The 23,085-nt window shown below is 45.9% G+C and overlaps 2 protein-coding genes and 1 pseudogene across 2 annotated transcripts in view; all 3 read right to left on the bottom strand.

Moving 5' to 3' along the window:
* AGAP2 (ArfGAP with GTPase domain, ankyrin repeat and PH domain 2) overlaps positions 1-7,862 on the bottom strand; it is a 118,440-nt gene extending 110,578 nt beyond the window's left edge. The window contains exon 1 of the mRNA XM_035102953.3: positions 7,568-7,862. Coding sequence (XP_034958844.3) covers positions 7,568-7,727 — 160 coding nt within the window. The 5' untranslated portion in view covers positions 7,728-7,862. The remainder of the gene's footprint in view (positions 1-7,567) is intronic.
* An 8,036-nt stretch (positions 7,863-15,898) lies between these two features.
* Positions 15,899-17,430, bottom strand: LOC148686718 (claudin-34-like; annotated as a pseudogene).
* A 2,309-nt stretch (positions 17,431-19,739) lies between these two features.
* On the bottom strand, positions 19,740-20,819 carry LOC148686717 (claudin-34-like). Its single transcript, XM_088664340.1, is given in 2 exon segments — positions 19,740-20,753; positions 20,755-20,819. Coding segments are annotated over 2 exon segments (1,017 nt in total). The 3' UTR covers positions 19,740-19,801.
* Positions 20,820-23,085: the final 2,266 nt, after the last annotated feature.

Raw genomic sequence — 23,085 nt, 5'->3', positions numbered from 1 at the left:
AGGTGCTGTTTGGTTCCTTTATTACATTAAGGCGGCCATCTTAAACCCACTTGCCTAAGGGTAAGCCCCACTGAATTCCATAGGGCTTATTTATTCTGAGTCCATTTCTCCTCCATCTCTGACTTCACGGCTGAGAGAGCATGTGAAACCAAGTCTCCTTTGTCCTTGTCCAACACCCTTAAATATACTCTGTGGCTAGAATCTAACCACTACACCATCCTGGCTCACAAGGTTACCCGTTCACATAAATGGTGCTTGCACGTGAACAGGCCCAGAAGGCCCAGCAGTGACTTTCCCTGCTTCTGAGATACCCACATGGTGACCTTCCCTTGTGTGAGTCAGCCCAGTTTACTTGGAACCTCACTTTTAGGGACTGTTGATAAGCTGGTATTTCCATGTGTATATTAAAGGGGCACAGAGTTGTCTATGGACCCTCCATAATTCACATGAGCCACCCTGCTACACACACTTAAGGGGGAATCAGGAACAACTTTTACACTTTGGAGAGGGATTTTATATAGTACAGGTCCTCCTTTACAGCGGCACCAGAGTTTTGGAGCTCCCCCCACAATGGTGGGGTGGGGGAAGTACATTCTTTCCCCTCACTGCTAGTCTTCCAACAGAAAGGAAATACTGTTTTCTTTCAGAAGGCATTTGAGGCATCAATATTACACACACACACACACACACACACACACACACACACACACACAATTGCAGACTTGTGTTTTGTTATTTTTACAGCTTCTTGTCTATTACAGCTGTTTATTAATTTCATTGTAAGGTGCTTCAGTACAAGATGGTGCCCTGAATTTTTTTAAAAAAATTAATAAGCAAAATAATATATCTTTATCACATTGCAGATTCTTAAACACAAATATTGATCCCCTAAGGGCCCGAGAATGATGCACCAGAGCAGAATAGAGCCTGTCTGGGAGCATCTATGCATCATACCTGCCAAGTCCCTGCCTGAGAAATAAGGGACTGGACCAGAAGTAGCAGACCGGAAGTAGTGCTGCCGCCATTTTGGAACTGGGTGGAGCATGCTCAGAAGCGACTTTTGATGCTGCTCTGCCCTGTTCCAAAATGGCCGCCGCGCCAGAAGTCGCGCTGCAGCCATTTTGGAACTGGGCAGAGCAGCTTCAAAAGTTGCTTCTGAGCATGCTCTGCCCAGTTCCAAAATGGCCGCCACGCCAGAATAAACCAGGAAAAAACAAAAAAATCCGTTTTTTCGGCTGGGAACAGCTGGAAAAACGGGGGTTTCCCGGAGAATACGGGAGACTTGGCAGCTATGCTATGCATATGGCCAGATCACCATTGCTACACAAAGTGACTATTGTGACCATGATAAAGGCCTATGTTCCAAGTCCACGTGCCAAAGCCACCACCATCCCTTTGCTTCAAAAATAGGGGACAATTGTTGAACTGGGTATTACTATGAGGGATTAAAGAAAGACAAGGCGCAACAAAGGCTCTTCAGATACAGTGCTTTGTTAGAAGTTTAATTTCTGCATGTAGCGCAAAGCAAACCTTGCTAAGAATCTTGCTCCCTCCTCCCATCTGAATCAACAACAACATGAATACTATTGCAAGTGAGTTATGGACAGGACATGCCACGAAGAATAACAAAACAACAACTGGCTTCATCTGCTCCTTGGAATCGTATCAATATAAACTATCCCAGAGCATAGGAGCCAACTTGTGGGGGCCAAGATCCCTTTGCCACCCCCCCAATAAAATATATGAACCCCAACCCCAAGTCAATGGGCATTGCCATTCAAATGGTGTGCTTGTGCCACATCATGTTATCAGTTATGCAGAGCAAGGCTTACCTGCCCCCCCACCCCAATATCTTATTCAAGTTGGCACCCCTGTCCCAGAGTGCTGGTAGCAGCGGCAACTAGTTTTGGGCCAGCAGCACTAAACCTCTCATCAACATATCATTTCAGCAAATTTGATTACTGCTCTTCATGCACATCCCCTGTGTCTCTTTCTCTTTGTCTCCCTCCCAACCACAGTGCCTAGAACAGAGATGGGTTAACCTGATTCCTCCAGATGCTTTTGTGCTCCATCAGCCCCAGTCAGCATGGTTAAGAGACAACTTCCCCCATAAGTTGTCAGTCTCTTGCCTGAAACTACATGGTTCACATGGGTGTAAAGACAGGATATCAGTAAATGGGAGAAGGCTAAAAAAGAAAGAAAGAAATCTTCATCACATTCTCCTACCCAGCCTTCTGAACGTGACTCTGTGTGTTTCTGCTTTGAATTTCTGCAGTCAGGAGAAATCGTGCAGGAAATTGCAAAACCTACATGCATAACCACATACCTCCTTGCATGAGATCTACTATCGAGAAAGCTTAGACTGCTTGAAGCAGTTTCTTCCAATACATGTAGCTCAGATACATTTTATCAGCACTGTGGCTTCATACAACCTTGCCTTTCCAGTATGAAATATTGCCTGCCTGTTGTCATGTGTGTGAGAATCTTGCCTGCCTCTAAGTTGCTGCAAATACATGCCTGGGAATCGGAGGTTTATGTGGGAAGCTACATATGGAATTTGTGGGATTTTCTGTAGAACTTTTGCAATGCTGTTGGAAGGGGCTTGAGCCAAAGGTAGCTTGGAGTCTACTGGTAGATTTCTGCATGGTTTGCAATAGATCGACAAGCGACAAATCAGGCTGCTGAGTTAAAGAACGCTGGCCAGCTGGGAACTTCCACGCTTGCTGATGTAGCTCGGAGCAGCTTCACTTCTTGTGAAAAGATGGCAATCTCTGTTCAGCTGCGGCAGTGAAAATACATTTCCAGGCTCAGAATGTGCTCCGAGGCACACTGTTCTTTAAGTTATAACATCAAGCACGGGCTTGCTGAGGCTGCTGGGAGATGTAGCTCAGCAACGTCAGGGCCAAAGGCTGCCCACACCTGCTCTGCGTCTTTTGCACCTGCCTCTCTTGAGTTCATCTTGGAATTCTAATTTTAAAAAAGTAGGTCTGGCAAGCCCAACATCTGCCCGCTCCTGCAATACACCCTATGACTGTGCCGCCACCTTTCCTCCATTCCATTAATAGCTGAGAAGGTGATTTGATATAGATGATGATAATAATACCTTCATTGTCATTGTACAACCTGTGTACAATGAAATTAAATGAGCCTCCACTACCCCCAAACACTCAATCTCTTATCGAACAACACACCACCTCCCAAGTCAATTTCGCTATGTTATTTTTCGTTCAACAGCCTAACTGGATATGCTAGAAAAGCAAAACACTGCTTTACGATCTTATTGCTAAGGTTTATTATCAGCATTTCACTTGTATTGTAAAGGGAAGAGCCACAGCAGAAAGTCCTAGGTTCATTCACCAGCATCTCCAGGTACAGCTGGGAAGGTCCCTTCCCTGAATATCCTGGAGAGCTGCCGCCAATCAGGGCAAACAATTCCAGGTTAGATAGACCAATAAGCTGATTCAGCATAAGGCAGTTTCCTATGTTCCCAATGCATTTTTAATATATTAAGTTAGACATTTTTAAAAAGTTATTGTATACCTTGCAGGACCTGATGTGAAAGGCACTATAAAAAGGTTTTAATAAATAAAATAATATTGTCATATCAACCATGCAGACGACACCTCAGCACATGCAGGATGCAAAATGCCAGCGTTTGCCTTGCACAGAGCCTTACACATTCATGTGTGTGTGCATTGACACACACATGTACTAGAGACGGAACACATTCATTCCCAGGGCTGTTTTAAGCATATGCGGTGCCAGGGTGCAAAGATCCCCCCTCCCCCGGTTGCCCAGTCCCAGGTGCCCAGGAGGGCAGAGCCGATTGGCCGCTTCAGAGTCTTGCTGGCTCAGTCGCCCCCAAACCCGCGGCGTAGAGCTACCCGCAGCAGAAGACCCCCTCCGTGGTGCTCCAACCGACGGGCGGGCTCTTCCCCGGACTCAACTCTCGAGTCCCAGTTGCACTTGCGCAGGTACATACCTTCACATGTGGTGGGAATGCCCCAAAATCCAATTATTCTGGGCAACAACCATACGAGAAATATGTAAAATAACCGGACAAGTAATAGAAATTACCCCAGAATTGGCCCTACTAAACATCTTTCAAGATAATAATGCCCATTTAGACCACAAAGATCTCATAACCCACCTACTTTCAGCAACCAGAAATGTCATAACCAGACATTGCAGAGACCTGTCAGGAGCAGGCATGGACCAATAGTACCAAGTAGTATGGGAAACAGCCTTACTAGAAAAACTAACCAACAAGCTGAAACTGGCACGGGGACAAATAGAAGAGGATCCCTTCATCCCGGTATGGTTCCCCTTTATCACACACACAGCCCAACAAGATAATGACAAAAAATTACCACCAGCATACAAATAAGTATGGCTAACCTGACCCAAAAATACCCACCCACCCCACTCACACATGAAAACAAAGACCATCATAGCCAATCACAAATGAACAACCACACCCTTGGCCAACCCAAATCTCTCTCACCATCAAAAGAACACAAGCGAATAAAGGAGTACCAACACAAACAAAGCTGACACCAAGCCCTACATATATTAAGCAAAACAGAAATATCGTCACCTACTCTCACCCCCATCCACCCTCCCATCCCCTATCTACCTCATTTCCCCTCTTTCTTCTTAGTGTCTTAACAAATGATACTGATTTGCAAAAATGATACATGTTAAAATATGAGTGACACTGCACACACCTTTGTAATTCAAGAAATCTTTAATAAAAAATATTTAAATAGGGGGGGAAAACTCTTGAGTCCCGGCCTCTTGGCCTGGCGCCCCTGAGAGCCCAGCATCTGGGTGCCCTGCACCCCTAGAGCCTATGGGTAAGACGGCGCTGCCCATTCCTCACTCAGCTCTCTTAGCTTCTAAATATCCTTTAGTCGAACGCTGAAGACTGACAGCTATAGCAAGCCACACTGACTAAATAACAGGAACTATAAAGCAGACTGACCCTACTAAATGTAATTCGGAAACGACAAAAGAAAAAAACATTCTCAAAAGATGCTGAAAGGGAGTGAGGCTTTTTATTAATGCCCAATGCATTTTGGCCCAAAAAGGACTTCCGCTGGACAAGAGTTAATAAACTATGCTTAAAACACACTTCTTTCTTTAAAAAAGAATATATCTTTAAAAAAATAATGCTTTTATATATTTTAAGCATGGTTTATTAATTGTTGTTCAGTTGTCTTGTTTTATTTTAGTAGAAAAGCCCCCCCAAATGGAAGCACTTTGGAGCCGTAGCCATAGCAAACCAAGTCACTTGTGAGCATATAATCCTAATAGCTGAAGGAGGCCCCTGACTGCAAGTGGCCATTGTTTCCTCATTACATATATAACTTCTGCTCCAGTCTTATCCTAAACATTTGCACAAATGTAGCATCACAGCAGCGCTGGTGTAACGAAGCTGGAAAAGTGAGCAGCGCAAGGCAGTCAAAAATTTAAATACGAGCAGACTAATTTCCTTTAAACTGACGCTTTTAAATGCATTAACAAATTAAACACCTGTGCTTAACAGTTAGCCCAGTGCTGTGGCACTCATTGGCAGGTTGCTGATCCATTGGGTAGACGTGCTTGTTACTCATCAATGAGGTACAATGCTGCCTGCATGCTTTTTGTATGGGTGCAGATTTTGCAGCATGATCCTAATGACGTTTAGCTTTTGGGTATATTGTACCTCTCGTGTGTCCCCTCCCCATTTTTTTTTGTGATGGAAGCCACTGTGAAAAAGAAGCAGCAGACATTCTAGGAAGAGGCCTTATTATAAATAATATGTATTAAATTCACCCGTATGATTAGTCAACTAAAGTGGGGTTAGGGAATTTCCAGCCTGTGGTCTGAAAGTGGCCTTGCTGTACAGCCTTTGACAATCTCCAAAGGCAACCCCCCCAACCCTATATCCGCAGGCCACCCCCTTCACCAGCCCATCTCTGTGCCTTGCCAGATTGTCTTCTTGAGTTGTGAGGATGCTTCTTGAATAGATGTGTCTACGGGCATAGAAACGTCCGGCTCTTGTGCAGCTGGAATTCCCCCAGAAGATGCCCACAAGGAAAGGTAATTTTCAGGCTGAAAATGATCCCACAATCCTGAACTAAAAGTTCAGTCAGGTTAGAAGCTTGCCCCCCTAACCAAGACTAGTTTATCGTGATGGCGAGGTACACCTGGCCAGGTAACCAGGTTGCCAGTGGGGGTGGGAGGGGGTGGGAACAACCTGGCCAGTTCTTGTGCCTTTATGGATGGCGGCTAACAGATTGAGGTTGAATCCTGACAAGACAGAAGTACTGTTCGTGGGGGACAGGAGGCGGGCAGGTGTGGAGGATTCCCTGGTTCTGAATGGAGTAACTGTGCCCCTGAAGGACCAGGTACGCAGCCTGGGAGTCATTTTGGACTCACAGCTGTCCATGGAGGCACAGGTCAATTCTGTGTCCAGAGCAGCTGTCTATCAGCTCCATCTGGTACGCAGGCTGAGACCCTACCTGCCTGCAGACTGAGTGGTGCATGCTCTAGTTATCTCCCGCTTGGACTACTGCAATGCGCTCTACGTGGGGCTACCTTTGAAGGTGACTCGGAAACTACAACTAATCCAGAATGCGGCAGCTAGACTGGTGACTGGGAGCAGCCGCCGAGACCACATAACACCGGTCTTGAAAGATCTACATTGGCTCCCAGTATGTTTCCGAGCACAATTCAAAGTGTTGGTGCTGACCTTTAAAGCCCTAAATGGCCTCGGTCCAGTATACCTGAAGGAGCCCGGACACTGAGGTCCATCATTCTGCCCGGACACTGAGGTCCAGCACCGAGGGCCTTCTGGCGGTTCCCTCGTTGCGAGAAGCCAAGTTGCAGGGAACTAGGCAGAGGGCCTTCTCAGTGGTGGCGCCTGCCCTGTGGAACGCCCTCCCAACAGATGTCAAAGAGGAAAACAACTACCAGACTTTTAGAAGACATCTGAAGGCAGCCCTGTTCAGGGAGGCTTTTAATGTTTAATAGATTGCTGTGTTTTATTTTTCTGTTGGAAGCCACCCAGAGTGGCTGCAGAAACCCAGCCAGATGGGCCGGGTATAAATAATAAATTATTATTATTATTATTATTTTATTTAACATCTGCTTAGTGAAGCTTTGTGTCATGAATAGATAAGCATTGTCACCTGCTGATGTTGGTCATGCATGCTGCTGTTAAAGGCAGAGGAGCAGGAGGCAGTAAACAACAACAACACTTGGCAACTTTACCTACAAGACATTTCTATCTGGGTGTTTTAGAGCCCTTTCATTTCAAGAGTCAATTTGACTCTTTCAGGTTACCACTCCCTTCCTTCAAGACTTTCAGAGACTTTGAGGCTTTGTGGTATATGCAAATTGAGAGAGTTAAAGCATTTTAAAAGATTGACTCATTAACGGCCCCCCGGAGAAGTGCGGAGGGAGGGGGAGAAGAGTTCACTCCAACAGAAAGTGTTTTTAAACGAGTGGTCCGAGAGAAAAATGCTTCTAGCCTGCCCAGACGGTCCCTCCATCCCTCCCTTTGAAAGGCCCAGCCCTGTACCTCGTACGATGCTCAGGGAAGTCTTGATGTTGCTCTTCAGATGTGGGTCTCCGACCAGCTCCACCAGCCGGAAAAGTTTGTTGAGCTGCACTTTAACGCCCTCATATCTCTGTGCCTCAGTCCTGATGGCTGCAGATGTCAACTGCCTTTGCACATTCATGATGGATGTAAAAAACAACAACAACACACAAAAAAACACACCTCTTGACAGGGTAGGCAGAGGATCTCAGCCCATGGTACAGCCCCCGGCTCAGTGCCTTCTCTTGCCAGACAACCTACGCATGCCTCGTGCACAGATAAAGCACCGACCTCTCTCAGACGTTTGGCCTGTTTCTCTCTCTCTTCCTCTCTCTCTCTTTCTGTGTCAGTTGCACTTCCTGAGCAGAGCGTCACATTTCATAGCCACTGCTTTCGGTCCCCCCATCCCTATCTGATTCTGACACCAGGCAAGGGCGTAGCACAACCAAAATACAGCGCAGCGACTTCTCAGCCACGGCTGTGTGAAACATCCTCCAAGGATCTCAGGCAGAACTGGGTGCTCCCAAAGCAGGCGGGACAGGATTGGCAGGTGTTTGGAGCTCTGGCTTTCCAAAAGGTGTAATTACGGCGATGCTTTTTTTGTTTTGTTTTTTCTTTCTGGCAGCTGCACCTAGATAAACAAAAGGGCCATGTGAAGGCACTCGAGAGGCCAACAGGCATGCAGTTTGTCATCGCCGTCCATGCATGCAGACACACCCACCCAACACTGACGCATCAATTTTCCTAAGTGTACGCTATCATCCTAGCAAGAAGAAACCAGTACCAGGAGATGAAAGGCAGACTTGGGTCTTTGACGGGTGACCTTGGGAACGTAAGACCATGAAAAGAGCCTTGCCAAAGGCCCACCTAGTCATAGAATCATAGAGTTGGAAGAGACCACAAGGGCCATCCAGTCCAACCCCCTGCCAAGCAGGAAACACCATCAAAGCCTTCTTGACATATGCCTGTCAAGCCTCTGCTTAAAGACCTCCAAAGAAGGAGACTCCACCACACTCCTTGGCAGCAAATTCCACTGCCGAACAGCTCTTACTGTCAGGAAGTTCTTCCTAATGTTTAGGTGGAATCTTCTTTCCACCTAAACATCTTCTAGCCCAGCATCCTGTTCTCACACTGGCCAACCAGATGCCTGTGGGAACCCTGCAAGCAGGACCCAAGCACAAGAGCCCTCTCCCCTCCTGTGTTTTCTTGAAATTGGTACTGCGGGAGGCAGTGGAAGACAGGAGTGCCTGGTGTGCTCTGGTCTATGGGGTCACAAAGAATCGGACACGACTAAACGACTAAACAACAACAGCAGCAGATGGCCTCTGTGCCGTGGAGGCAAAGCACAGCCATCACAGCTAGTACTGAGAGCCCTCTCCGCCATGAATGCATCTAATCCTCTTCTAAAGCCATCCACGTTGGTGGCCATCACTGCCTCCTCTTGAGAGCAAGTTCCTGACTCTTCCATGAGTTGTAATGTTATGAGAGAGTGAGGGGGGAAAAACTAATCTCTGTCCACTTTATGTCCTGCATAATTATATTAACTTCTATCATGTCACCTCTTAGTCGCCCAACTCTACAGGAGCCTTTTTTGAGGTGTGTGGGGATAACCTAAAGGAGCGTCTCCACCCCCATCATTCTGCCCGGACACTGAGGTCCAGCTCCGAGGGCCTTCTTGCGGTTCCCTCATTGCGAGAAGCCAAGTTGCAGGGAACCAGGCAGAGGGCCTTCTCGGTGGTGGCACCTGCCCTGTGGAACGCCCTCCCATCAGATGTCAAAAAGGAAAACAGCTACCAGATTTTTAGAAGACATCTGAAGGCAGCCCTGTTTAGGGAGGCTTTTAATGTTTAAGAAATTAGTGTATTTTAATGTTTCTGTTGTAAGCCGCCCAGAGTGGCTGGGGAAACCCAGCCAGATGGGCGGGGTATAAATAATAAATTATTATTATTATTATTATTATTATTATTATTATTATTATTTAGCCAGAACTGTAATCCAAATATGGTTGCACCATAGATTTGCATAAGCCCCAGCAAAATTTCAAGAACCAAATGAAATTAGGGTGTGCCTATTTTGACCAGGATTGCAATCATACAGGAGTGTTAGGGGCGGTGTGAGGGTATGAGGGACACATTGTGTTCCTTCCGGGGTAGTTTGTCCACCTTTGGTCCACACCCTGCACTCAACTCTCATCTGTGGCTCCTAGAAGCTGTCAGCATGCGACAGCAGCCACACCCCAGGAATGGCTTCAACTAGCCGGCTAAACCAGGTGAGTGTAACCAGTTGGGTCTCAAACCCTTGGTAAGTTAGGGACATCCCCTGCAGTGGGGTCCCAGAGTCAAGAAGATTATTTCTGCACGTGCTGTAGAAAGAGGTCAGGGGGCAGATGGGGCTCTTCTGCCTGGGAAGGTAGCCCATCTAGAAGGAAAACTCTGATCCTAAACCTCCGCTGCCTTGCAAAGTATATTTGGAAGAAAAAAAGACTAAGGAGTAAACCCTACACAAATATGGAGTGGAGTCCCTAGGACGCCTTGCATGCCTCCTTCCAGGAACTCCTGCAGCCCACCCAGTGCTTATCATATTGCTCTACTTTCCTTTGGGCCACATCAGTGAGGCCAAGAGGGAGGTCTTGTTGTCTGGGCAGCCATATAACACCAGTCCTGAAAGACCTACATTGGCTCCCAGTACGTTTCTGAGCACAATTCAAAGTGTTGGTGCTGACCTTTAAAGCCCCCAAACTGTCTCATCCCAGTATACCTGAAGGAGCATCTCCACCCCCATTGTTCAGCCCGGACACTGAGGTCCAGCTTCGAAGGCCTTCTGGTGGTTCCCTCACTGTGAAAAGTGAGGTTACAGGGAACCAGGCAGAGGGCCTTCTCGGCACTGTGGAACGCCCTCCCATCAGATGTCAAGGAAATAAACATCTATCTGACTTTTAGAAGACACCTGAAGGCAGTCCTGTTTAGGGAAGTTTTTAATGTCTGATGTTTTATTGTCTTTTTAATATTCTGTTGGGAGCCGCCCAGCCAGATGGGCGGGGTATAAATAATAAATTATTATTATTATTATTACTCCATATACACTGCCTAGGCTTGTGCCAAAGGGAGGCCATTTCAGTGCTGCTAATGCAGTCGTTTGACTTCACCCCCAGAGGCGCACTCCATTCTCTCTCGAAACAGAGGTCTGCAACAACAACCATACAGAAACAAGCCTTCTGATAGGGTTTGGGGGGGCAATAGGTGCCATCCTATGGTCGGGAAAGCCATAGCTCAGCGGAACAGCATCTGCTCTGCACACAAAGTTCTAGGCTCAATCAACCCCATGCAGAGCTGGGAAAGGCCCCCTTGTCTGAAATCCCAAAAGAGCCAAGTGTTAATGCTGAGCTTGATGGACCAGCAGAAGGCAGCACCCAACATCCCAATAAAAAAATATTAACTATTCTGCTGGAAGGGGATCGTAGTCTGTGGGCTGGTACCACACAGCTGTTCCTGTACCAGGCCAGAGTTGTTGGATGAGGCATAAAACTTTGCAGAAGTAGGTCTCAGGGAGGGGTGCTTTTCTGCCTCCAACCTGTCTCCCTGTCATTAAGAAAAAAATTAGGAGGGAATAGCTATCATTTTGAAGTTTTGCTTCAGGTGCAAAAGCGTCTAGGCTCTCCTTAGCCTGAAGTCTGCTTTCAGTGCTAGGTTTCTGTAAGCGGTGCCCTCAGCTGGTACAGATGGAGGACTGCCCAGGATCCATGGGCAGCTGAAAGGCTCGCTGAGTTAAGTCGTGGAAGAGATGCCATAGTGTCAGTCTGAACTCACATTCCATTCTGCTGCTCCAGTGTTCCGGAGACCAGTGGTAAAGGCGGATTACAAATTATGGAAACAAGCTACAGGTGCATTCAGGAGACAGCCCCAGGTCTTTTACACGGTGTCCCAGATCTTTCCACACGTAACACCTTTAAAAAAAAAGCACAGTGACACTGAGAACCCAACCACCTACTACCATCTTAGCTTGCCCAGAGATCCAAATTTGCATCTCTAGATATAAATCAGCATATGCAAATTTTCTGCAAGTCTGTGTCATGGGCCTATGTACCAAGCCCTCTAAGTAGCAATGGCCCTGGGTGCATTCTTGGTGGGGAACCACCAAGGGGTGGTGTGAAGAGAGGAGCCACTGGAGCAGGTGTGGGGAGGACCTGTGGCCTTCCAGATATTGATGGATTACAATTCCTATCACACAGTTCTGATTGTTGGCTATGCTGCCTGGGGCTGGTGGGAGTTATAGTTCAACAAATATCTGGAGGCCCACAGGTTCCAGTGTTTCTCAAACTTGGGTCTCCAGCTGGTGTTGACTGCAACTGGCATCATCTCTAGCTAGCAGGACCAGTGGTCAAGGATGATGGGAGCTTTGGTCCCTCAACAGCTGGGGACCTTACCTTCCAAGTCCCGGACTGCAGAATCCGGGACCGGCAGCCGTGTGACACCACAAGGTGCGTCAACGTAACTTCCGGTGTCGCTTTGCCATTCTATGGGCACCAAAAATGGCCGCCGTAGGCTTCGAAAGTCGCTTGTACGCATGTCAGGAAGTGCGTCGATGCAACTTCCGGTGTCGCTCTGCCCATCTATGGGCACCAAAAATGGCCGCTGCCGACACCGGAAGTCGCTTCTATGCACTTCCGGACATGCGTAGATGCGACTTTTGAAGCCGGCGGTGGCCATTTTCGGTGCCCATAGAAGGGCAAATCGGAAAGAAAAAAAATGGCCGCCGACAGGAGAAAATAACGGAGAAAAAGGGAGACGAAGTGATACGGGGAACCACCGGGAAAAGGTAAGTAAAAATGGGGGTTTCCCAGGGAAAACGGGGCACTTGGCAGCTATGCTGGGGACCCAAGTTTGAGATACACTGGGTTAGCCATTCCTGCACTGGAATGATTTTGCCCAGAAACCTAGAACGTTCCCCACCCAGAAGAATATTGTCTTGAACATGTCGCCAAGTGATTCTCTCACCACCGAGTAACCACAACTACGGTTGCCAGGCTGCAGCTCAGAGTTATGTGCTGTGCTTTTAAATCCACCGTTGCAATGGGAGACAAGATAGCCATAGCTTCTCCTGCCCTTCTCCTGCCCATTATTCCTCCCCTAGTCTTCTTGTGTGGCCTCTTGCCTAGCTGCATAACCAGAGTCCTGCTCGCTATAGCGGGTGGGGAGCAACGGGAGGAAGAAGTCATGGGTGCTTGTCTCTAACCACACTGGGAAAAGCAGACGTACAACACAAATCTCCGAGCTACACCTTGGCATTCCTAAGCACATCCAGTCCCACACATACACACACACTCAGAGTTAGAGGCTGGAGGATTCCATGGCAGTTGGATTCACCTCTTAAATTAGAAATTCAGCCTTGCAAATCCACAGTCCCATGGAGAGGATGATTTGAGGCTTAAGAGACTGGGGCAAGGCACCTGAGTTTCTCTTCCAGCCCTGCCACTGAACTTCAGGGCTCCTCAAGACAACCTGTTTATATGAAGCATTTGTCCTGATTTGTTTGCACAAAGTTTACATGGAGGCCAGACTACAACCTTTGGAGGATTGGGTCTGTTTCATTTACAAGGCAGTTCTATGGCAATGAGCACTCATCCTGATTTGCTGCGGGGCGGTGGTGGTATTTACACGTCTTCCCATCAAACACTTGTTTATATCACACTTTTATGCACATTCCCCCATCACTTTCCTAACCTATAATGCAGCAGGAATGGGTGGGAACAAAAACACAATGGAAAAAGGGCGGGAAGTATTAAATTTGATGTTAATTTGTTTTAAATTGGTGAAACTTAATAAAAAAAATAATTGAAGAGAGGGGAGGATTTGTTATGCTAGGTCGGTGACAGAGCACTTTCACTGCGCACTCTCATATACCGCTAGAAAAGTTATTTTCTTTGTGGCCAGTAGTGCAGTTAGATAATTTTAGACTCTAGACCAGACTTAATGATCACTTACTTCAAAATGTGGTAAGCCAACTCTGCTGCATTTGGGGGCCCAGGACTATAACTGTCAAGTTTTCCCTTTTCTCACAAGGAAGCTTATTCAGCATAAGGGAATTTCCCTTAAAAAAAGGGAGAACTTGACAGCTATGCCCAGGACTCTGACCCAAAGTCCTGTCCTGAAGGGACTATACCTCTTGGCCACCATTTGTTCCCTCCATTTCCTGTGGGAAAGAGATTATGGCTTCATGTGGCTGTGTGTAGTATTGTATCTTAATGGGGCCTCAGGGAAAAAATCACCTCTACTTTCCTTTTGGCGGCAAGGATTTTTGAGTCGGACCTCCTAACAGATAGGAGTCAGCAACTGTATCCTATTGATAATTGCCATATTTTCCTCAGATCTCTTAAATGCTAATGCAGTATGATCTTCTTTTGCAGCTGAGGGGAAGGCACACAGAAAAGCCAAACTAACCCCTCACTGTAGTTCTTCTTAAGAGTCTTGGATCACACTCAACAAGGCTTCCTCTCAGTCTTGAGCTGGGTACAAATTACCACTTACTCTGGCTACAGTGCCCATCCACTGCTAGTATGTGAAGCCGAGTACACATGATGCTAGCCACAACCCGTCTCTGTCCTGTAGTTTCTTGAGAAATACTCCTGTTTGATACTTCCCCCCTCAAACCAGCTTCCATCCGATTTGAAAAACTAAGATGAGGTGTGTATACACCAGGGGGCAGCAAACTTTTTCAGCAGGGGGCCGGTCCACTGTCCCTCAGACCTTGTGGGGGGCTGGATTATATTTTGGGGGAAAAAATGAACAAATTCCTATGCCCCACAAATAACCCAGAGGTGCATTTCAAATAGAAGGACACATTCTACTCATGTAAAAACACCAGGCAGGCCCCACAAATAACCCAGAGATGCATTTTAAATAAAAGGACACATTCTACTCATGTAAAAACATGCTGATTCCTGGACCGTCCGCGGGCCAGATTTAGAAGGCGATTGGGCCACATCCGGCCCCCGGGCCTTAGTTTGTTCCGCTTTGCGAACTATTTTTGGAAGCCGAACGTCCGACAGGGCTTCCATGGCTTCCGACTGGCTGCAGGAGCTTCCTGTAGCTAATCAGAAGCCACACTTTGGTTTCTGAACATTTTGGAAGTTGAACGGACTTCCGGAAAGGATTCCGTTTGACTTCCGAGGTACGACCACTGGCGGACAAAGGTGGGGGTGGGGGAGCGGTCCGCCCCGGGTGCCACCCCGGGAGCGGGTGACATCGCAGCCGCCCTCCGGGATGCTCGGCGCACACACACCCCCAGGACGCTCAGCACTCGCTGGGCACCCCCGGGACATGTGCCGCTTGCCGTGCACCCTCTCAATGCACGCCACGCCCCCCACGGGAGGCGTGTCACACCCTCCATGGGCAGCGTGCCACGCCCCCTGGGACACGCGCCAAGCACGCCCCCAGATGTACACTGCTCCTGGTGCTGGCGCAGGCAGCTGCGCCACTGGGTACGACTGTAATAATATGATGCCACGTATCTGACTGGATTATATACCCTCCAACATTTCTCCTATGAAAACAGGGACCACCCATGCCGCAACATAAATAAAAGTTTCAGGGGTCTCTGGTGGTGTGAAGAGAGATGCCGCAAGGGTGATGGATGGCCAGCTGGGGACAAATCAAGTGTGCTCCTCTTACAGTAGTCCAGACATGAGGTCGTTGTTATCATAGCCCTGAGGGTTGAAGGATCAGAACCTCAATTCAGCACACAGCTTGATTTATTATGGCAAAGGGAGGGATATGTATCCATAGCTGCCAAGTTTCGGGTTTGAAAATAAGGGATCAGCACCCTCTCCTGTCCTGGGGACAGTCTACGATTCTCAGGGACAGTCCACACCGCGGGGCGCAGTAATCCCCCCAGGCTACAAATTAATTTACACCAGGCTACACACCCTCATCTTTCCCCACCTTCAGAATGGACACCAGCCCCATCCATCTCCCTATCCCACAGTCCTCTTTCCCCCCTTTTCTTCCCAATGTCTTATTAACCAAAACACATTTGTTAAAATGTTAGAGGGGGAAAATATGAGAGAGACATTGTACACACCTCTGTAATATTCTGTGCGTATTACTGTTCGTTAGCCAGCTTGAGCATCTTTGGAGTGAGAGGTAGGATAGTTTTTTTAAAATAAAATAAAATAATAACTTGTTGCTATTAAAGTGTTCAGGTACCAGAAACAATTTGGTAATATTAGACTCTGCATTTACTGGCCTTCCAGCATGGGCGTAGCCAGGATTTTTGTGGGGGGGGGGACAGCAGAATTGACATGATTGGTCAGTTCAATTCAATTCAACACCTTTATTGGCATATATATAACAATAAAATCATATAAACCATCTATATATAATATAATTTACATAGTATAGAATAGATATCTCATCGGTATACAAAGATATTTCGATTTCACAGATACATAACAAAAACAAAGGTTACAAAAATGGTGTGTAAATAATAAATGATCATAATAATATATAATCAAACACAAAAAGCTTTGATTGTAACGTGAATGGCTTATAACTGGTATATATCTTCCTGTCAACAAAGGATATTTTTAACATACCAACTTCAAATAGCTTCTCTCCTCTAGCAGAGATGTGGTATTCATGAACTGTTGTTCGAAGTGTGGTTCTCTGCTGGATCTGGTAATTCGAGACGAAACATGCTCAGTGGAGATGGAGGAAAGCCATGCATCCCAAAGCTCACCTAAAGGACATCAAAGCGCACCGTTTAGAAACATTTTAGAAAAAACATTTCCTGACACATTTTCACATGAAATAATTTTCCCCTTCCAGAGGAAAGAGATGTTCATTATTCCCTGTAGCAGGGAGTCACAAGTATAATGGTATGTTTTGGGACATCAGGTGGGCTTTGATGTCCTTCAGGTGACCTCTGGGTTTCATGGCTTTCCTCTATATCCACTGAGGAGGATTCCTCTTGAATTACAATATTGTCTGCATGGCTTTCCTCTTTCACTGAGAATGTTTCCTTTCGAATTACCAGATCCAGCAGAGAACTACACTTCGAACAAGTAGTTAGACTCTCGGTTTTTACCTCACTTCCTGGGGAAATCACCACTACAGTTTCTATTTCATGTGTCTCTATTGAGGGGGTCTTGACGCAAAATCTCTCAATCCCAACAAATGCTGCACTCAACAGCTGGAAACCCGCAGCGATATAGCCTAGGTAAATAGAAGGTCCAATATGCTGCTCGCTGGGAATTGGAGGGAATTGAGGCAATTCAAGTTCCGGGAATTTTGGGAAGTTGATTTCCCCATTTTGCAAGACAGCAGACATGTTCCATATCACAGAAATCAGGACAAGTATCCCTGCAAATAAGTTCAGGAAAGCTCCAATCCTAAAAAAAAGGTTAACACAAAATCCTTATGTATTCTGGGCTCAAACACATTGTACAAGGCAAATGATATTAACACTAGGGCCGCTGAATTCATAAGGGAAGCTAATGCCATTATGTCCTGAGCAAAAAAAATTTCCTTTGGGAGGCTTGGATGTTGCTCATTGAGATCTTCACAATGCCAAAAAGTGTTGCCATCATTAGAGGGGTCTCTCCAAAAACAGACAGCCCAGATTCCAATCCAGACGTTTCCAGAGGCGATTCCATCGATGTTTTCTACACGCCACACTCTCCAGTTCACACTGGCTGTTGTTGCAATGCACATCATCCAGCCCCAAATCCCCATCAAAAACGCACATAACTTGAGGCGAGAAACTAAGCTCAGCCACCTCTCCAAGAGAGAGCATTCTCTCAACCGCAGGCGGGGTTTGGAGAGAAGACTCAGGGAGACATTGGCAGGCATCCTGGAAACAAAAGAGAAGACAACATGCAATGAGAGAGGGAATAACAAGCATGTCTAGTCATTGAAGGACATCCTCCCTCCTGCATTCTTCCCTCCATGGTCAGAAAGAAGCAGCAAAAGAAAAAGTTCCCCTGCTCCCTCCCACCCCCTGGTTAGGTATAGACATCTGATCCAGAGAAGCCGACACGCATACTTCCTTCCAACACACTGCTACTGATTTAATATACTGTTGCATTGTTCCTGTGAAAATGGCCATAACCTCAGCAACCTGTTGTGGATGGGAATCTGCTCATGATTTCGCTGTTTTGCTATCTGCCACTGCAGCTATCCTTTTCCACAGAGCATATACACACCTGATGGCATAGTGAGGAATGTTTAAGCCATAAACTTACGTGAAATGCGTTCTTCAGCTAGAGTCTAGTGTGCCAGGAATAGACCAGTATTTGCTAGGTGCTCCTGAGACTCAAGTAGACTGAGCTGCTGACCACTGGGCTGACGTTCACCTGAGCAGCCGGCCACAGCAGCAACTGCTCTGCAGAATTCTTAGGTCAGTTAGGCCAGTTAGAATCCTGACAACAATTCAAATCATAACTCCAGGGTACTGGTCATTTGTAACATCAGGAAAGTGGAAAATGGGAGGGAACTCAGTTCCCTTCTTTCCTAATGCAGAGTGTCTTTTCCAGGACACCCTGCAGTTAAAACACGTTCTTCCTGAAGTCAGATTCAGAGCAGTTCCAACAGGAAAAATAGTGATAGGTGTATCTCAGTACAGATTCGTTTGATGGTCCTGAATGCATTTCATAAAGGATCGCCATTTACAAGAGAGGCTAATAGAATTAGGCCTTGAACAATAAGAATTTTCTTGGCAAAATTATTGAAGACTCCTTACGAACCTATCATTCTTCTTCCCCATCACATCTTGTTTGGACATTATAGTAAGGGAGAAGATCTTTGCTCTTTTCCTTTGCACTGGGACCACATGAAATTTTGTGCCATGGGACCCCATCACTCACACCAATACAGGCAACACCATTTTCAGAACCAAGGTGTCCATGATTTAAAATCGTTTTCTAAGACACTTCAATCAAAATATTTGTGTCGCTTGCTTTCTGTTCCTTTCTGTGTTGATGCTCCGAATGTGAGCTGCTCAGCCGCATGCAGTTTCCACTGCAGTGTGTGTGTGTGTTTGTTTGTTTGTTTGTGTGATTAACATTCGGCAAAGCAATGGGCGTAAATAAGGGGGTCCCAAACTAAGGCCCGGGGGCCGGATGCGGCCCAATCGCCTTCTAAATCCGGCCCGCGGACGGTCCGGGAATCAGCATGTTTTTACATGAGTAGAATATGTCCTTTTATTTAAAATGCATCTCTGGGTTATTTGTGCGGCCTACCTGGTGTTTTTACATGAGTAGAATGTGTCCTTTTATTTAAAATGCATCTCTGGGTTATTTGTGGGGCTTAGGAATTCGTTCATATAGTTTTTAAGAATATAGTCCGGGCCCCCGCAAGGTCTGAGGGACAGTGGACCTGCTGAAAAAGTTTGCTGGCCGTCTTGCTTCCATCTCCTCTTTGCATGTTAAAAGAGGCAGGGAAACCAGTTTGCCTCTTAAAAAGCCAATGCAATTCTGGGCTGCATCAATAGGAGTATAGCATCTAGATCAAGGGAAGTAATAGTACCACTGTATTCCGCTCTGGTCGGACCTCACCTGGAATACTGTGTCCAGTTCTGGGCACCACAGTTCAAGAAGGACAATGACAAGCTGGAACGTGTCCAGAGGAGGGCAAGCAAAATGGTCAAAGGCCTGGAAACAATGCCTTATGAGGAACGGCTTAGGGAACTGGGTATGTTTAGCATGGAGAAGAGAAGGTTAAGGTGTGATATGATAGCCATGTTCCAATATATAAAAGGATGTCGTAGCTAACCTAATCAAAACAAAACACCACCCCTCCCCACTCACACAAGAAACTAAGGATCACCACAGCCAACCACAAATGAACAATCACATTCTAAGACAAATCCTGACCTCTCTCACCAACAAAGAAACACGAACAACAGAGAACCTGCACAAACGACGCTGACGCCGAACCCCTACACATATGAAGAAAAACAGAAACATCGGCAATCCACCACACCCAACTCCCCATCCCACCCACCTCTTTCCCCCCCTTCCTCATAATGTCTCAACAAGTAAAATTGATGTGTAAAAATGATGCACGGGGGGGGGGGGAATGAGACATTGCACTACCTTTGTAACCCAAGAAAATCTTTAATAAAAATAATTATTAAAAATAAGGAATAAAAATCCCAAATTTGTCTATTTATTCAACGTACGGTACTAACAATAAACTTTCCTCCAGGGAAATGAAATGTTTACTATTCCCTGTTGCGGGGAGTCACATATATAATCGTATGTTTGGGGACTTCAGGTTGGCTTTGATCTCCTTCATGGCTTTCTTCTATATCAACTGCGCAGGATTCCTCTTGATTTACAAGATTTTCCGTATGGCTTTCTTCTATCTCCACTGTGGAGGATTCCTCTTCAATGACAATATTGTCTGCATGGCTTTCCACTGAGTATGTTTCCTCTCGAATTACCAGGTCCAGCAGAGAACCACACTTCAAACAATTAGTTAGACACTCGCTTTTTACCTCACTTCCTGGTGTAATCACCACTACAGTTTCTATTTCACGTGTCTCTATTGCGGGGGTCTTGAAGCAAAGTATCTCAATCCCAACCAATGCTGCACTCAGCAGCTGGAAACCTGCAGCGATATAGCCTAGGTAAATAGAAGGTCCAATATGCTGCTCACTGGGAATTGGAGGCAATTCTAATTCTGGGAAGTCTGGGAAGTTGATTTCCCCATTTTTCAAGACAGCAGACATGTTCCATATGACAGAAATCAGGACAAGTATCCCTGCAAATAAGTTCAGGAAAGCTCCAATCCTAAAAAAGGTTAACACAAAATCCTTATGTATTCTGGGCTCAAACACATTGTACAAGGCAAATGACGTTAACACTAGGGCCGCTGAATTCATAAGGGAAGCCAATGCCATTAAGTCCTGAGCATAAAAAATTTCCCTTGGGAGGGTTGGATATTGCTCATTGAGATCTTCACAATGCCAAAAAGCGTTGCCATCGTTAGAAGGGTCTCTCCAAAAACAGACAGCCCAGATTCCAATCCAGACATTTCCAGAGGCGATTCCCTTGATGTTTTCTACACGCCACACTCTCCAGTTCACACTGGCTGTTGTTGCAATGCACATCACCCAGCCCACAATCCCCGCCAAAAACGCACATAACTGGAGGCGAGAAACTAAGCTCCAAGAGAGAGTCTTGTCTGAACTGCAGGCGGGGTTTGGAGAGAAGACTTGGGGAGACATTGGCAGGCATCCTGGAAACAAAAGAGAAGACAACATGCAATGAGAGAGGGAATAACAAGCATGTCTAATCATTGAAGGACATCCTCCCTTCTGCATTCTTCCTTCCATGGTCAGAAAGAAGCAGCAAAAGAAAGAGTTCCCCTGCTCCCTCCCACCCCCTGGTTAGGTATAGACATCTGATCCAGAGAAGCCGACACGCATACTTCCTTCCAACACACTGCTACTGATTTAATATACTGTTGCATCATTCCTGTGAAAATGGCCATAACCTCAGCAACCTGTTGTGGTTGAGAATCTGCTCAAGATTTCACTGTTTTGCTATCTGCTACTGCAGCTATCCTTTTCCACAGAGCATAAACACACCTGATGGCATAGTGAGGAATGTTTAAGCCATAAACTTACGTGAAATGCGTTCTTCAGCTAGAGTCTAGTGTGCCAGGAATAGACCAGTATTTGCTAGGTGCTCCTGAGACTCAAGTAGACTGAGCTGCTGACCACTGGGCTGACGTTCACCTGAGCAGCCGGCCACAGCAGCAACTGCTCTGCAGAATTCTTAGGTCAGTTAGGCCAGTTAGAATCCTGACAACAATACAAATCATAACTCCAGGGGACTGGTCATTTGTAACATCAGGAAAGCGGAAAATGGGAGGGAACTCAGTTCCCTTCTTTCCTAATGCAGAGTGTCTTTTCCAGGACACTGTGCAGTTAAAACACATTCTTCCTGAAGTCAGATTCAGAGCAGTTCCAGTAGTAAAAATGGTGATAGGTCTATCTCAGTACAGATTCTGTTTGATGGTCCTGAATGCATTTCATAAAGGATCGCCATTTACAAGAGAGGCTAAGAGCATTACAATAAGAATGTTCTTGGCAAAATTATTGAAGACTCCTTACAAACCTATCATTCTTCTTCCCCATCACATCTTGTTTGGACATTATAGTAAGGGAGAAGATCTTTGCTCTTTTCTTTTGCGCTGGGACCACATGAAATTTTGTGCCATGAGACCCCATCACTCACACCAATATAGGCAACACCATTTTCAGAACCAAGGTGTCCATGATTTAAAATCGTTTTCTAAGACACTTCAGTCAAAATATTTGTGTCGCTTTCTTTCTGTTCCTTTCTGTGTTGATGCTCCGAATGTGAGCTGCAAAGCAATGGGCCTAAATCCAACTATTCCGCCTGAAATAACTTTGGGATCCAGCTTTGAAAAATGGAAAGTAGATATAAAATTCAGAGGAATTAAAAGCTGTTGTCTTTTTGACTATTTTAAACATCTTAGAACATACACAAATGCTAATGTTTGAAAGAAGGCAGCAGATGGAGCATTGGAGCCATCCATTCATCTCAGGAGTTGTGACCATTGATAAGGTGAAGCACTCTCACATCCACATGGCAATCTGCACAGCTTTTTCCCATTGCTCATATACGCAACTCCAGTTCTGTATCGGCATGACATCATCCACACCCAAATGCTCTCCCATTCTGTTCCCCCCACTTAAGCAGGATACACCATCTCCATTGAAAACTCGGCTCAATGACAGCCATCCAATAGAAAAGTGCTAACCGTCTTCATGCAGATACAGTTCTGTGCAGGGGTTTTGCCGACAAGTTCTTCCAGAGTGTGGGGATGTTTTCAGGGGCTGTTTGCTTTTTCCCTGCCTCCCGTTTCATCCGCTCCTGAGGAGATCTTGTCCATTCCTCCTTCTCCCGGTCTGGTTCACTGAGCAAATAAGAGAGAGAAGGTTTCATGCAAGTCAAGGTGTGCAATAAATCTTCAGGGCATTTGGAAGGAAGGAAAGGTTCAGGAACAAGCGATGCAACAGCCCCCAAAGCATAAAAACACTTTTGAACATATCGCTCATGAGATTCCCCCCCCCCTTTATGGATAAGATAAACCCTCCCCTAAGGTTTTATCTCACAATGGTTTTATCTTACTTGTAGATTTTTAATTTTAAACATGAATTTTAACATTGGATTAATCTGCATTTTAATTGAATTGCTTATTTTATGCTTGTGTTGATATTTTTGTTGTTAGCCGCCCTCAGCCCGGTCTTGACTGGGAAGGGCGGGGTTTAAATAAAATTATTATTATTATTATTATTATTATTATTATTATTATTATTATTATTATTATTATATAAATACAGAACATCCTGTGCTCCTATTAATAAACAAAGTGGGGTGTTTCATATGATAAGAACAGAGGAAGCTGCCTTATACAGTACCAGACCATTTTTGAGAAATTGCTACAGGTGCCAGTCCACCCACTGGCTAC

This window comes from Zootoca vivipara, chromosome 2 (genome assembly GCF_965207765.1).
Source record: "Zootoca vivipara chromosome 2, rZooViv2.hap1.1, whole genome shotgun sequence".
In the NCBI taxonomy this organism is placed as follows: domain Eukaryota; kingdom Metazoa; phylum Chordata; class Lepidosauria; order Squamata; family Lacertidae; genus Zootoca; species Zootoca vivipara.
Note: the sequence above shows the minus strand (reverse complement) of the source record. Positions and strands in the feature narration are given on the sequence as shown.